Here is a 17,151-nt window from a genome sequence, read left to right as displayed (position 1 = left end):
TGGAATAAGGCTGTAACACGACAAAATGTGGAAAAAGTGATGCGCTGTGAATACTTTCCGGATGCACTGTACTTCACAAACCATATGCTACGCATTTTGAAATCTCATTTTGGTCTGCAACCCATAGTTTAAAAAATGTAAATAATGTAAAAAATGTAAATGATGCAAAAAATGTACTCTATATATATATAAAATCCTACAGTAAGTCTAAAAGTGCAAAGATTTTGTGCAATGATTTTATGTGACATTTTTATGTCACTTTATTGTCACGCTTTAAATCGGCTTATTTTAAAACCTACATATATATGTTAGGCATCATTTCTTTTAAGAATTTATCAAACTTTATTTGTGATGTTAGATTTTCAGATTCTTATTCCATTTTTAAATTATAAACTAAAAAATATCAAGAACTCACGTCCCGCGACTTTTTGCCAACAGATTTAACCACGCCTGGGGCCGGAAATAAAAGACAAAGAGTAGGACAGCTGCTGTGCAGGCTTTTAAATGTTTGAAGTGCCTTGCGAGATGAAGATCACGTGGCACGGCAGCAGCAGCAAAGAGGAGATAAAAAAAAAACTGTATTTGTTTCCCATCATATCACCGTTTAAGAGGGGGTTTCGGAGGAGCAACCGCGTCTCCTTGGGATGCATTCAGCCACTCTCTTCATAACCCGAGTGGCAGAGACGCAAAGTGGCTGGCACCTAGTGCAGGTCAGGGGGGTTGGTGAGCGAAGCAAGCAGGGAGAACCCCCTAGTAAAAATATATAATTCTGTTTTTATTAATGCTATCATCAAACAATAGTATCATGTACTGTATCAACATACTCAATGTTATACTACCTTTCCTTTTTGACAGCATCTTGTGTACACCCCTATTATGGTAGCCTCTCCCTCAAAATATATAACCCTGCAATATTCACATTTGCTACTCATCTCTACATAGTGATACTGTTCCACACCATCATTATAGTTGGATAATGCTAAGAGATAGGATTGTATTGTACAATTTAACCTCGATTTGTTGTCATTGAAATTCTCCATGGAATTATCAGATTCAGGATTTGAAATTCACACCCACAAACTATCCTGTCTTCATCCATACCACTAAGCAACCAACACTAAACTAACTAATGAAGCTGGAACCAAAGCAAAAGTGATGAATCAGAGACCTTAGCGCAAAATTGACCAATCAAATTGACTGAGGAACCAAAGCAAAAGTGACAAATTAGATCAGAGACAAACTGACTAATCAGAGACCTACGAGCCACATTGACCAATAAAATTAATTGAGGAACCAAAGCAAAAATCACAAATCAGACTAAAGCTAAACTGACTAATCATAGAACTCAGCTCCAAATTGACCAATCATATTAACTGAGGAATCAAAGCAAAAGTGACAAATCAAACCAAAGCCAAACTGACCAGTCACATTGCTTATAGAGACAGGACATACAGACCTTATCATTTTATTATATAATAGATAGCTTACAGACAATTTTAACAAACTGCTTTAGATTTGTTAATTCAACATGACCCTTTTCAAGTCAGCTTGTCCTGATCTGCACACCAGGAAAGATTTTGGCTACCAGACACTTTGTTGATTCACAAAAGTTTTTATTTTATTGTGAGAATTATTATGCTTATAGATTCAGAATATTTTGCCTTTTGGAAAAAATATATATATAAATTGAAAATCAAAAAGATGTAAATACCTTGGGCATGTTGGACAATGCAATGTGTTCAGCCCCTCGTCTTATCGTTATTGAATAGTTGGCCTTAAAAGCTGGCTCATCAAAACAAGGAAATGCCATTCGTGCTGAGGTGGGCTCAAAGTGGGTAGATGCTAATATTCTGAAAACAAAGCATAAAATTATTAGGTTTTGATATTTACTGATTTTTTCAAACAAAAACAAAAAACTAATTTATTTAATATAAATCTCTAAGGGTTCGCTTTTCAGTTCCTCCCTGCGTGGAGTTTGCATGCTCTCCCCGCGTCTGCGTTGGTTTCCTCCGGGTGCTCCGGTTTCCTCCCACAGTCCAAAGACATGCAGGTTAGGTGCATTGGCGATCCTAAATTGTCCCTAGTGTGTGCTTGGTGTGTGGGTGTGTGTGCTTGGTGTGTGCCCTGTGATGGGCTGGCGCCCTGCCTGGTGTTTGTTCCTGCCTTGCACGCTGTGCTGGCTGAGATTGGCTCCAGCACACCCCTGTGACCCTATGTTAGGATATAGTGGGTTGGACAATGACTGACTGACTGACTGACAAATCTCTAATTCTTGGTTGAAGTGATTTTTAAAGGTTATACTTTGATAAATACATATGCATTACAAAATATTTTGATGTTCGTTAGAGCAATAGAACAATTGTGACAAGAAAAGGCCATTCAGCTCAATAAGCTCATCAGTCTTATTCACCTGATAGTCCAACATAATATTAAGTCAAGAAGTGAAGGTCCCTAAAGTCCTAATCTCCACCACACTACTTGGGTCATTTATTCCATGTGTCTATGCTTCTTTGTGTGAAGAAAAGCATTCTAACATTTATATGACATTTGCCCTTAACAAGTGCCCAATTGTGTCCCCGTGTTCTTGTTGCGGAATTTATTTTAGGTAACAGCTGGGTTTACTGTACCAGTGGTTTTCAAACTCAGACATGGGGACGCCTTGTGGCTGCAGGTATTTGCTTCAACCAGATTCACAATGCAGGGAGTTGTTGACTTACAGCCACATTCTGTTCTGATGGACCAGAACAAGCAGATCTAGACATAGGATGGATATTTATTTTGTACAAATTGTTTGCCATTTATTTGTATTCGGAAAAAATAATGTAAAATCGAATAGGCACTGTCTGTGTCTGCCTACTTGTGCTTAAACTGCACCCACGCTGACACGAACACGCGGTGAAGCTCCGCTTTCGTTTTTAGGAAAATGTACTTCACGAGGCCACTTTATAGTTTTCCTCCGTTGGACATGCAATATGTGACGCGAATTTTGACTGGTAGTGTAATGGGTTAGTTCACCTACACGCTGGTTCCACAGTCACCATTTGTGTCACATGGTTGGAAATAAGGCGGTAATTTATATGTATATTTTCATCTATTTAATTTCTTTTTTGACCAGGTGGATATCAGCATATATGATTATATGTGTTTGTTGCTGGGTATAACTCAAGGTGTATTTAAATAAAAAGTCTTCATAATTATTGTATTTTATTCAAGAACATTGTAATAGCCTAATATAAGGCATGAAAAATTGACAAAGGTAAACTCATGGGTCATTTATTCTCACTCCTTAAAAAATACAAATTGAACTGAACATGAACTAGTTCATAATAATAATAATATTTCTTTGCATTTATATAGCGCTTTTCTCACTACTCAAAGCACTCAGCAATTGCAGGTTAAGGGCCTTCCTCAAGGGCCCAACAGAGCAGAGTCCCTTTTGGCATTTACGGGAATCGAACTGGCAACCTTCCAATTGCCAGTGCAGATCCGTAGCCTCAGAGCCACCACTCCGCAAAAATTGAAACTCTGAGCTAGTTCTTGTGAGGTGTGAACTTGCACAACACTGATGGACTGGTACAGTGGTGCTTGAAAGTTAGTGAACCCTTTAGAATTTTCTATATTTCTGCATAAATGTGACCTAAAACATCATCAGATTTTCACTCAAGTCCTAAAAGTAGATAAAGATAAACCAGTTAAACAAATGAGACAAAAATATTATACTTGGTCATTTATTTATTAAGGAAAATGATCGAATATTACATATTTGTGAGTGGCAAAAGTATGTGAACCTTTGTTTTCAGTATCTGGTGTGACCCCCCTTTGCAGCAGTAATTGCAACTAAATGTTTATGGTAACTTTTAATCATTCCTGCACACTGGCCTGGAGGAATTTTAGCCCATTCCTCCGTACAGAACAGCTTCAACTCTGGGATGTTGGTGGGTTTCCTCACATTAACTGCTCACTTCAGGTCCTTCCACAACATTTCGATCGGATTAAGGTCAGGACTTTGACTTGGCCATTCCAAAACATTAACTTTATTCTTCTTTAACCATTCTTTGGTAGAACGACTTGTGTACTTAGTGTCATTGTCTTGTTGCATGACCCACCTTCTCTTGAGACTCCTGACATTTTCCTTTAGAATTCTCTGATATAATTCAGAATTCATTGTTCCATCAATGAAGGCAAGCCATCCTGGCCCAGATGCAGCAAAACAGGCCTAAACCATGATACTACTACCACCATGTTTCACAGATGGGATAAAGTTGTTATGCTGGACTGCAGTGTTTTCCTTTCTCCAAACATAACGCTTTTCATTTAAACCAAAAAGTTCTATTTTGGTCTCATCTATCCACAAAACATTCTTCCAATAGCCTTCTGGTTTGTCCACGTGATCTTTAGCAAACTGCAGACGAGCAGCAATTTTTTTTTGGAGAGCAGTGGCTTTCTCCTTGCAACCCTGCCATGCACACCATTGTTGTTCAGTGTTCTCCTGATGGTGGACTCATGAACATTAGCCAATGTGAGAGAGGCCTTCAGTTGCTTAAAAGTTACCCTGGGGTCCTTTTTGACCTCGCCAACTATTACACGCCTTGCTCTTGGAGTGATCTTTGTTGGTCGACCACTCCTGGGGAGGGTAACAATGGTCTTGAATTTCCTCCATTTGTACACAATCTGTCTGACTGTGGATTGGTGGAGTCCAAACTCTTTAGAGATGGTTTTGTAACCTTTTCCAGCCTGATGAGCATCAACAACTCTTTTTGTGAGGTCCTCAGAAATCTCTTTGTTCGTGTCATGATACACTTCCTCAAACATGAGTTGTGAAGAGCAGACTTTGATAGATCCCTGTTCTTTAAATAACACAGGGTGCCCACTTACACCTGATTGTCATCCCATTGATTGAAAACACCTGACTCGAATTTCACCTTCAAACTAACTGCTAATCCTAGAGGTTCACATACTTTTGCCACTCACAAATATATAATATATAATATCATATTAATGCAGAAATATAGAAAATTCTAAAGGGTTCACAAACTTTCAAGCACCACTGTATATGTCTTCAAACCTGACCATATGTGTAGTACTAAATAAGTCCCTTAGGTCGTATTGTTTGTTTTGTATCCCTTTTTTATCATCATTATTAGCACATTGTGTAGATTTTCTGTCTTATTTTTTTGTAATTTTTCTTTTTGTTTTATTATTTAGTTTTGTTATTACTGTTGCTTACATGGGTGACGAACCTTTACAGCTTCACAAATCCTTTCTTTGTCTGTGTTACATTACGTCATCAGTGTCAGCCTCTCCCAGTGTTTATTGTGTTAACTGTAAGAGGAGGAATTGTACTGGCAGAGTTTGAGCACTCATATATTTTCTGTTTTAACATTTCAGCCTATTAATAATAAAATATTAACAGATAAAGGAGTTCAGTGTGGTTTCATTACCCCTTTTTTGGCCGTTCACACGAAGCGGCACATTATGAGTTACAACGCAGAAGTTTCAGAGGTTAAGCGGATTCAAAGTCAGAGCGCAGCAGTACAGCGTGTGCAGTGAACAACAGTAACAATGGAAGAACTTAAAGTCACATGCAATTGCATTCACTTTCTTTCCTCCCTTATACTGCTTGATCACCTTAATTTTTGTGTCAAGATCAATTGCCTTTTTTCCTGTAATTGTAAGACAAATGTAACTGAACGTAGGTAGTCGAAACCATTGCAGGTAATAAACTGAGACAGAGATGAATGAGTCATGGCATAGAGAGCTAGCGTGGTGAAAACTGTCATTTGCCCATGAGACGCAGCAAATGTGTGTACCTGTAAGTGATAATAAATTGATAATAATTGATCTCATTTAGTTAACTGGTCTTTTTTATTAAAATGTATTAACACAGACACTTTTTTTAATTTCTTCAATGACCCCAAAACACAGAAACTGCAAAATAACAGCTCACTTAAATTAGGCTAGGAGTCCAATTAAAAACAGAAGTGGTTTGGAATAAAAACCTGCAGCCCCCAGGGGTCCCCAAGACTGAGTTTGAGAACCACTCTACTGTACTAATCCCTTTCATGATTTAAAACAGGTATATAGCTATAACATTGTGTTTTTAGCTTTCCTTCCTTTTCAACATGGAAATATTATTTAGGTATTTTCCCTAAGCTTTTCCTGAAATATTTTTCTCCATAAGCTAAAAGAAGCCATGTACTGATGTAATCTGTCTCTGACATCATAGAGCATTACTAGAGAGTCCTTTATCGAGTCTGGTATCTCTGTAGCTCAAAGCTTCTACCCTGGAGCTCCAAGTATCCTGCGTTGACTTAATGGACAGTCATCATTATTTGAATCAGATAACTCTCCCACAACCCAAATCTTAGCCATAGTGTAACCAGGCAAAGCTTTGGAGGTCTGCAGCTAGACTCTAGAAAATGGCTCACCCCAGCCTTCCTCAGGCTTTTTTTGATATGCTTTATTAATCCTTAAGGGGAAATTGTCTTTTCACATGAAGTCTGGAGGTTAGAGTGCACGGTCAGGCATTGTACAACGCCCCAGGATAGGAAAATCACAGCAAACAAGTCCCAGTTTATTATTCAGAAGACTAATCCAAGAAAAAGGCTAAAGGCAAAAAAAGCAAAACAGTGAATCCAAATAGAAAACTATACTTACTCAATAAACAAATGATTTCCTACTCCTGAGCCTTCACAGCCCACTTTTTATAGCCAGAGGGAGGTCTAAGGAGTTGTAATGTCAGAGATGCCCTACGTCTTGGGCAACCACCCACAAACCACACAGAACTTTAGAACTTTTAAAAGGAACAGTATATAATTGTAGAAGTACAAATGAAACCAATAGAAATAACATAAAGACATGAAAAATAGTAACTCAGAATTGACAAAAAACATAAAATGAAACATAAAATATACATAAATTAACAGTGATACATAGCAAGGCCAAGCTTACAACCTGTAATGGTGGCACATAGAAAAACTAAAGAACAAAAAAAAGAGTTATTAAAGATTATAAAGATTATATAAGAAGAAATGAAATAAAGTAAAAATACAAAAGGTTGCCTCAAAAAAGGAAACAAAAAATAACCAAAACCAAGTTGTAAGATTAAAACCTTTTATTAAGTAGAAAGTTCCTAAATAAGAAAAGGTCCCTCAATGGTTGAAAAATGCCCAGAGGAGAGGGAAACTGTCATCCAAAGCTAGTCAAAAAACAGAAAACCTAGAAACTTCATGAATAAAAAGACTATTCATCTAAAAAAAGCTGTGTAATGAAATAACCTCCAAGGAGCAAAAAAAAATCACGGTGACTCAGTCCCGATATGAAATCCAAGAGGCGAAGTCAAAAACAGCATAACGTCACAGAAATACAGAATATCACAAATGCTTAGAATAATCACAGATTCAACTAAGCTCATTACACCAAAGGTGCTTTAACAATGAACCGCAAGGGACTGTGGATTTTCCTCAGGCTTTGTAGGATAGATATCAGTCTATTGTGGTAATGAGCAGTCCCAGCCTCTTGAGGGACCACCAACAAGACATAATCAACATAACTGAAGATACTTTCACAAACAGGGGCAAAGTAATCTGCAATTTTAACATACAAAAACAGACAACAGAGACATTAAAACCGCATTTGAACGGCGTTTTAGGGGAGCCCTGACAGAAACATGACAAAAATATCAACAACAGCAGTACGTTAATAAAAACTGAAATAATCAAAAAAGAAAACTTACAAAAATCACATAGAAACTTCAAAGAAGAGATTGAAACAAACATAAGCAGGAGCTGTAGTCAGCCAAACTGAGGCCAACTGGCAGTGTATATAGGTCTACTTAGGCCACACCTGAATGCCCTTTTACATTAATAGCAAAGAAAAGGGTCAGGGTAGAATTACAAAGAGAAAGAGGAAATTTACATGATTTACAAAAAAATGAAAAACATAGCAAAGCTGTTGTATTACAGCCAGGTTATTTGTATTCCTCTGATTTGTTTATTTTTTTAAATAATTTTATTGTTTTTTATGTTATGTTTGAATTATTATTTTTAATGTAATTGTGTTATTTCTGGTAGTTTCCTTTAAATTTGTTAATTATGTAGCTTCTTTAAGGTAGCATCCATTCCTTGTACGTTTTGGGTAGGGCCCCCCGGAAGTCACTGTTGCTGGGCTCTCCCTCTTGCTATAATTGGTAGTCAGAAGGAGAGATCCAGTAGAAGATCATTGAATTTATGTAGGAGTTTACAATATTGTTATTCTTGATTCTGCAGTTTATTGACATTATTTTTCTCCTCTCTTTAGTTTTTGTATGCCCCCTTATAATGATTCTTCCATTATACATGTTAAAAGTTTAAACTTTTTGGCTATTTTAGGCTTGGTTGGCTGGCCAAAGTGGCAAACAGAGGTGCCCAGTATTACTTAAGACAGTCAACACCATTAAAATTGAAAATTGATTTTATATTCATATTGGACAGTGATATTTCACAAAATATTTCGCAATAACAATTACTTACCTTGTTTCACCATCTTTTGAATGATATGTACTCTTATAGAACCCATGAAAGCCCTCTGATAAGTTGGCAGCATAACTGAGATACACAAAGTATTTTTTCCCTGCCAGTAATGTATTTGTTGAGAGTAGGGCTATCTGTTCATGTGGTGGGTACTCCAGCACTTGCAAGGCTACCCCCAGTGAACTGTCATCCATTTCATCTTCTATGCTTGCCTTGATGATCTGGAGGTGCTTGCTGTGCAGGATCACCGTGTTGGTATTATGGGTCACATCAACTTCAATCTTGACGGATCCAGTAAATTTCAGAGTTGTAAGGTTTGGGTGTATTAACAAATTATAATGGACTGGAAAAATGTTATCAGGGAGTCTACGTTCAGCCCATGGGAATGGTTGACCATTAGTAGCCACTGTAGCATAGTTGTGACTGCCATACACAGCATCAGTGGCAAAAATCAGAAGTAGGTGCAAAAATGTAGTTGTAAATTTCATCTTAATTACTGAGTAACTTCACAGAATGCTTTTATGGATCAATATGTAGGATGTAGCAGCACATTAGGGGCATAACAATATTGGGGTGACAGGAATACTTCTCAGCCAATTACAACCAGGTCCTGGAACAAAGAGACACAATAAAAAACAACTGGTTACACACATATAAACATTTGGAAAAGAAAGAGTCAGTCTTTATAAAGAGAAACACACAATTGATTAGTCCGTTGTCTATTGCTTGACTCTGTATGTGTAAACTGAAATAAGGATGCACTAGTATGTGCGAGGAGAGTGAGGCGAAGTACAGGCAATCCCACAGCAACTTTTCTAAGTGAGCAGAATGTTCTCTTCTGCCAAAAAGCTTTTTGTCAAAAGTAAAAACTAAACTTGAAAATTAAGCTGCAAAGGAAAAAACAGCTATATAAGGCATAAAAGACTATTAACTCCAAAGTGAATTATACAGCGTATGAGAGCATGAAAGCAACAATTAAGAAGGATATTAGGAAGTCTAAAAGGTAGTTAGAGAGGACTATAGCAGAAAAAGCAAAAGATGACCCACAGAGATTCTTTCAGTATTATAGTAGTAAAATAACAGTAAAGGAGCCGGCAAAGTGCATCAGGAATAATAAATGGGAATTAAAACAAACAAAGAAAAACAGTCTAAACAGTCTAAACTTGCATTTTTCTGAGGTCTTTACACATTAGGAAGTAGATAAAAGTGGTAAAAAGCACTACTAAGGAGGTACTGGGTGATTTGTATATTGTAGAGGGAGAAGTGCTGCTCAGATTAAATAGGCTGCAATGAAATAAATCACCAGGATCAGATAATATTTATCCTTGAGTTCTTAAGGCTGTTATTAAGAACATATATAAACCCTTGACACATATTTTTAGGAAGTCACTGAACACAGGGAAAATTAAGAAGGACTGGAAAATGGCAAATATCATCCCATTATTTAAAAAGGGTGACAGGGCAGATTCAAGCAACTATAGGCCAGTAAGCTTAACATCACAGGAAAATTAATGGAAGGAATTATTAAGGATTAGACTGAGCAACACATGGCAAGGACAGGAGTTATTCTGAACAGTCAGCATGGGTTTAGACGGGTGGGGGGACGGGACAGGGGGGGCTTTAGTCGTGTTTTACAAACATGCTGGAATTCTATGAGGAAGCAACAAAAGTATATGACCATAATGGTGTAGATGATATTATGTATCTTGACATTTTTAGATAGCATTTGATAGGCTCCCACATGAGAGGTTGGATATCAAACTTAAAGAAGTGGAAGTTCAGGATGTGGTGTGTAGATGGGGTGCAGAATTGGCTCAGACACAGAAAGCAGAGTGTTATGGTGCAAGAAATCTCATCAGAATTGGCTGAGTGGTGTCCCAAGGGATCAGTGCTAAGGCCGGAGCTCTTTTTAATCAGCACAAATGATTTGGACAAAAATACAAATAACAAGCTGGTTATGTTTGCAGATGATACCAAGACAGGTGGACTGGCAGATGAGATGAAAAATGCTAATTAAAAGAAAAGTGGGTGATCTGTAAATTCTGTTCATCCTGTACTTTATGGAAAACACTACTAAAATATTTTATGCTTTATCTTGTAAATTTAATAGTTGACTATTAGATTACTATTAGATAACTGTCACACACTCCGTAAATGAGTGTTTTCCGCTGTGTAACATCACTATTTCTTTTTAAGCATTTGAACACTGAAGACACAAGTTGGTTAAGTTATTCCCCACTAATCCATTATTCTGCTGTGCAACTGTACGGAGTCTTTAATCTCATGCCTGTGCTGTCTGCTTACCTAGCTATGCACTTGTAATCCAGGGAGAATGTGGTTTGCTGTAGCCCTCCTGGAAAAGATTGCTTCTGGATGGTATCATATGTTACTCCAAACTTTGTACATATCTTTCTGTATTACTGGTGCCCTAGCAGATGTGCAAGATACCCATACCATGGATACTGACATACCCTACCATGTCATGATGGACATTTGCTTTTGGACCTGATGCTGATAACAGCTTGCCTGGTGCTTTTCCTCTTTTGCCTGGAGAACACAATGGCTGTGTTTTCCTAAAGCTATTAAAATGTTGACACATCAGACCACATGAGAGATCATGATGAGACCAAATCCAGAGAAGTTGGTGTTGCATCTGTATAGTATTAAAGTATGGCTCCTACTTTGCATAGAAAAGCTTTAACTTGCATCTGTGGATGTAGCAATGAATGGTGTTGAGTGACAAAGATTTACATTTATAATGTACTAGGGCAGGGGTCCTCAATCTCAGTCCTGGAGAGCCGCAGTGGCTGCAGGTTTTTGTTCTGACCTGGTTGCTTAATTAGAAAGCAATTCTTGCCAATAAAGCACTAACAAGCTATGACATTAAATTAACTCTGCTATGTCAGGTCATTCTCATATCCTAGATTTTCTTTCCCTTTCTATCATGCAAATGATTTGAAGGCTAAAATGGACGAGTAATTCTCAGTCCTTCACTTTTTTCTCTTCATTTTTCTTCCAAGTATTTAATTAAACCCAATAGTGCAGATAAATACACACAGGTGTAAATGTAAATAAGCTAAATGGAGAAATGCTGCTCTCTCTTGTCGTTTGCATGTTATTGATAATAAGGAGCAATTAAAATAGCTGTTTAAGACAAAATTAAGCAATAAGGGCTCAAAATCACTAAAGTGAAGCAGAAGTGTTACTTTAGCAATAAGTGCTTTTTATTAAGCAACTGGGTTGGAGAAAAAACCTGCAGCCACTGCGGCTCTCCAGGACCGTGATTGAGGACCCCTGTACTAGGGGATTCGTCCCCTGCTCGCTATGCTTGCCAACTGGGCCTATGCTATGCGCCAGCCATTTCATGTTTCTGCTACTGCTTGCTGCTCCTGCCGTGCCGCGTGATCTGCATCTCGCACAGCGCTTCGAACATTTAAAAGCCTGAACAGCAGCTGTCCTTTTGTCTCACTGCCTTGTCTCTACGACATTCTACTTTGTCATCTACTCTTTGTCTTTTATTTCTGCCCCAGCCGTGGTTAAATCTCTTGGCACAAAGTCTCGTCTTGCGGGACATGAGTTCTTGATATTTTTTAGTTTATAATTTAAAAACAGAATAAGAATCTGAAAATATAACAACATCACATTAAAGTTCGATAAAATCTGAAAAGCATCTTTTTGTGTTAAAATTGATTAAGTCAGTGTTGTTGATAGATAGATAGATAGATAGATAGATAGATAGATAGATAGATAGATAGATAGATAGATAGATAGATAGATAGATAGAGACTTTATTAATCCCAATGGGAAATTCACATACTGCAGCAGCAGCATACTGATAAAAAACAATATTAAATTAAAGAGTGATAAAAATGCAGTAACTTTGTATAATGTTAACGTGTACCGCCCGGGTGGAATTGAAGAGTCGCATAGTGTGGGGAAGGAACGATCTCCTCAGTCTGTCAGTGGAGCAGGACGGTAACAGCAGTCTGTCGCTAAAGCTGCTTATCTGTCTGGAGATGATCTTGTTCAGTGGATACAGTGGATTCTCCATGATTGACAGGAGCCTGCTCAGCACCCATTGCTCTGCCACAGATGTCAAACTGTCAAGCTCCATGCCTACAATAGAGCCTGCCTTCCTCACCAGTTTGTCCAGGCGTGAGGCGTCCCTCTTCTTTATGCTGCCTCCCCAGCACACCACGGTGTAGAAGAGGGCGCCACAACTTCTACCTCCCAGGTATTTATAGGTCTGCACCCTCTGCACACAGTCTCCTCTGATATTCATGGGGTCCAGGAGGGGCTTGGTCCTCCAAAAAATCCACCACCAGCTCCTTAGTTTTGCTGGTGTTCAGTTGTAGGTGGTTTGAGTCGCACCACAGCTGGAAGACAGCTTATCCATTGCCAGGGCAACCGCAGGTTCCCAGCACTGCAGTGGCTCACCGCAAAAGCAAATCCCAGCCAACCGCGGTCGCGCTATGAGTGCTGTCGTCTATAAGAGATGCAGGGCACAGTATTACTTGGCCACTAACCTGGCCACGACCCTGCCTGACTGCTGTCTCTGTGTATAGCAGTGTGGCAGATCCCGCTACAATAAAAAACCGTGCTGTTCCTGTTTCAAGCTGAATAAAGCTGGTTTTGCTAAAGTACTGAGACTCAGCTGTTTTGGGGTGCAAGACAGAAACCTCACACGTCACTATATATATATATATATATATATATATATATATATATATATATATATATATATATATATATATTAAGCTTTTGAATTGATAGCACTGATTTTACCTTTCTATTTTCTCTTAGTGTCAAGTTATTTATTCATTTTTTTGTTCTTTGTCTTTTTCTTTTCATTATTATTTTATGTATTTGTCTAATTAATCAATAGAAATTGGACTCTGCGACCCCAAACATTTAAAGTGCACAGACTAGAGGAAATAGGGGGTGAGTTCGTTTGAAGAAACCCTATTGACAGAGCCTTTGCTGTATCAGATTTTTCCTCATTTTAAGTTTTAGTGACTTGCCTCCAAATGTGTGCTGTCCTTTGAAAATCATGTCTGACCCTACAAGACACACAGCTTCACACAGTCTACCTTACCACTGTAATTATTTTGAATTTCAGGTTTAAAGAAAAGACTGCCACCTACAGGCCACATGAAACCTCATCCAGTTGTAATCTGATTACTCTGTGAAATCTATCCATTCATTGAATTACTGAATCCACTTCTTTCACTTCACAAACATGGAAAGAAAGAAACTAACTTAGGGGTATCATGTGCAAGGTAGGACCCAAGCTCTTTTGGTATGGGGGTTGTGGTGGTGCCAGTCACACAAGAAACCACAAATTCAAAAGGATCAATTTGGAGTCATCAGTTAACCTAACCAATATATACTGCTCAAAAGAATTAAAGGAACACTTTTTAATCAGAGTATAGCATAAAGTCAATGAAACTTATGGGATATTAATCTGGTCAGTTAAGTAGCAGAGGGGGTTGTTAATCAGTTTCAGCTGCTGTGGTGTTAATGAAATTAACAACAGATGCACTAGAGGGGCAACAATGAGATGACCCCAAAACAGGAATGGTTTAACAGGTGGAGGCCACTGACATTTTTCCCTCCTCATCTTTTCTGACTGTTTCTTCACTAGTTTTGCATTTGGCTACAGTCAGTGTCACTACTGGTAGCACGAGGCGATACCTGGACCCTACAGAGGTTGCACAGGTAGTCCAACTTCTCCAGGATGGCACATCAATACGTGTCATTGCCAGAAGGTTTGCTGTGTCTCCCTGCACAATCTCAAGGGCATGGAGGAGATTCTAGGAGACAAGCAGTTACTCTAGGAGAGCTGGAGAGGGCCATAGAAGGTCCATAACCCATCAGCAGGACCAGTATCTGCTCCTTTGGGCAAGGAGGAACAGGATGAGCACTGCCAGAGCCCTACAAAATGACCTCCAGCAGGCCACTGGTGTGAATGTCTCTGACCAAACAACCAGAAAGACTTCATGAGGGTGACCCAAGGGCCCCATGCCCTGTGCTTTTTACAGATGAGAGCAGGTTCACCCTGAGCACGTGACAGAAGTGAAAGGGTCTGGAGAAGCCAAGGAGAACATTATGCTGCCTGTAACATCATTCAGCATGAGTGGTTTGGTGGTGGGTTAATGATTGTCTGGGGAGGCATTTCCATGGAGGGTCACACAGGCCGCTACAGGCTTGACAAAGGCACCTTGGCTGCCATTAGGTATCAGGATGAAATCCTTGGACCCATTGTCAGACCCTATGCTGGTACAGTGGCTCCTGGTGCACGACAATTCCTGGCCTCATGTGGTGAGAGTATGCAGGCAGTTCCTGGAGGATGAAGGAATTGATACCATTGACTGGCCACCACACTTTCCTGACCTAAATCCAATAGAACACCTCTGGGACATTATGTTTTGGTCCATCCAATGCCACCAGGTTGCACCTCAGACTGTCCAGGAGCTCAGTGATGCCCTGGTCCAGATCTGGGAGGAGATCCCCCACAACACCATCTGTCATCTCATTAGAAGCATGCACCGATGTTGTCAGGCATGTATACAAGAACACAGGGGCCATACAAAGTGCTGCGTACAATTTGGAGTTGCTGCAATTAAATTTTGGCAAAATGGACTAGCCTGCCACATAAATTTTTCACTCTGATTTTTGGGGCGTCTTTGAATTCAGGGCTCTGTAGGTTGATCATTTTCATTTCCATCAAACGATGTGGCATCCTTTCGTTCCTAACACATTACCCAGTCTATATCAGTATAGATATCCAGGAGGATTTCTTTTTCCCATTGAGATCTGATGTGTTTTCAAAGTATTCCTTTAATTTTTTTGAGCAGTTTATTTTTGAAATATGGAAATAAAGCCAAACAGCTCCAGTGGAGTGACTAGGATAGATTCCCAGCAAGGCTACTGTGTTGGTGGGATGTGCATGTCCTCCACATGTCTATGAAAATTTCATTTAAAAATTGAACAAATCTGCTGGGATACTTTTTAAAAATGTACGGGGTAGCTAAGCAATCTGTTTTGATGTTTTAATACATTTGTTATTATGTTTTTTCTCATTTGTTTAGATGACACATTTTCCTTTCAAAACAACTACAGCAGTTTACTTTTATTTATATCCTTTCTGCAGCTGCTGCAGCAGCATACTAAATGTCTTCTTCAAGGTCAAACAGTGAGGCAGTGATGGGAATGAAATCAGCGACCCTGTGTTTTATAGTTCAGTGCTTTAGTCACCATGCAATACTGCCTGCTGCCTGGCAAGGTAATACAGACAAATCTATGGCACCTACTCAAATGTATTTTTAAAAATAAATAACTGCCAAAATTATATATCCTCTGTTAGTCTCTAAGACCTGAATAAATCTAAATTAGCCAAGCACAAAGATAAAGTGAAACATTAGTCTTGCATGGACAGGAAGTACTGTTTAAATATCCTTATTTTATTATATGAGCTTTCAGCTAGTAAAATAAATCTAATTAGTTAAGGTCTATTTGATTTTTTCTCATGCAAACAAATGGCAGATTGCAAACTTTTTGTTTCAAATCTGTTTATATATTTATGAAAACTAGGATACAAGTTATTTCTGTGCTGGAAAAGAAGATTTATCTGGTGAATATATATTATAGAGGGCGGCACGGTGGTGCAGTGGGTAGCACTGCTGCCTTGCAGTTAGGAGACCTGGGTTCACTTCCTGGGTTCTCCCAGCATGGAGTTTGCATCTTCTCCTCGTATTTGCGTGGGTTTACTCCAGGTGCTCCGGTTTCCTCCCACAGTCCAAAGACATGCAGGTTAGGTGCATTGGTAATCCTAAATTGTCCCTAGGGGGTGTGTGTGTGCCCTGTGGTGGGCTGGCAACCTGCCCAGAGTTTATTTCCTGCCTTGCACCCTGGGATTGGCTCCAGCAGACCCCCGTGACCCTGTATTTAGGATATAGCGGGTTGGATAATGGATGGATATATATTATAGAAGTATACTTGCAATGTGCACCAGATATAATAAATGATTTGTACATCCCTATAATTAATGCTTTAAATTGTAATACAGAAATTCAGTGTACGTGTTTTCTTCATATATTTACTTACTAGCCCAGTGAAATGACAATTTAGTAAAACACTCACAATGGATTGTCCATTTGTTAGAATAAGTCGTGCTTTTACGAACCTCTGCCCACTGGATATATCAGCCATTATACCCTCTTTCATTGTGTGTCTTGTTGCCTTTGTTCATCGGACATTCTAGCCTCTGCTTCTCCCTTTCTTTTTTTGTGTCTTGTTGTTACTGTTCATCGGACTTCTAGCCCTTATGCCCCTCTTTCTTTGTATGTCTCGCTGACTTTGTTCATTGGACATTGCAGCCCTCTTGTGGATGGCAGACAAAATTATTTTGTGAGAAACTGGGAGATGGACAGTAAAACAGCAAAAGGTCAAAGCTGGAAGATCCATTAGGCTGCATTGAAATCAGAGTCTCAGAAAAAAAATCATGGTCAAAAAGATGAAGCAAAATGGTCAGAACCGAAGGATGATAACAAGAAAAAATATTAACAAAAAGATTTTAAAGTGTTTGGAATCTGCAGATTGGATAAGGGATTGCACCTGTGGCTGTCCTTTTAACCCATTG

General features: G+C 38.9%; 1 protein-coding gene across 1 annotated transcript in view; it reads right to left on the bottom strand.

The window, feature by feature from the left end:
- The window catches only part of erap2 (endoplasmic reticulum aminopeptidase 2), an 83,223-nt gene that overhangs the window by 58,308 nt on the left and 7,764 nt on the right, over positions 1-17,151 (bottom strand). Inside the window, exons 2-3 of the mRNA XM_039758352.1 lie at positions 8,511-9,120; positions 1,712-1,850 (exon numbers count right to left, since the gene is read on the bottom strand). Coding sequence (XP_039614286.1) covers positions 1,712-1,850; positions 8,511-8,998 — 627 coding nt within the window. The 5' untranslated portion in view covers positions 8,999-9,120. The remainder of the gene's footprint in view (positions 1-1,711; positions 1,851-8,510; positions 9,121-17,151) is intronic.

Source organism: Polypterus senegalus, chromosome 7, assembly GCF_016835505.1.
Source record: "Polypterus senegalus isolate Bchr_013 chromosome 7, ASM1683550v1, whole genome shotgun sequence".
NCBI classification, from domain to species: domain Eukaryota; kingdom Metazoa; phylum Chordata; class Cladistia; order Polypteriformes; family Polypteridae; genus Polypterus; species Polypterus senegalus.
The sequence above is the reverse complement of the archived record's forward strand: the minus strand, read 5'-3'. Positions and strand labels throughout refer to the sequence as shown.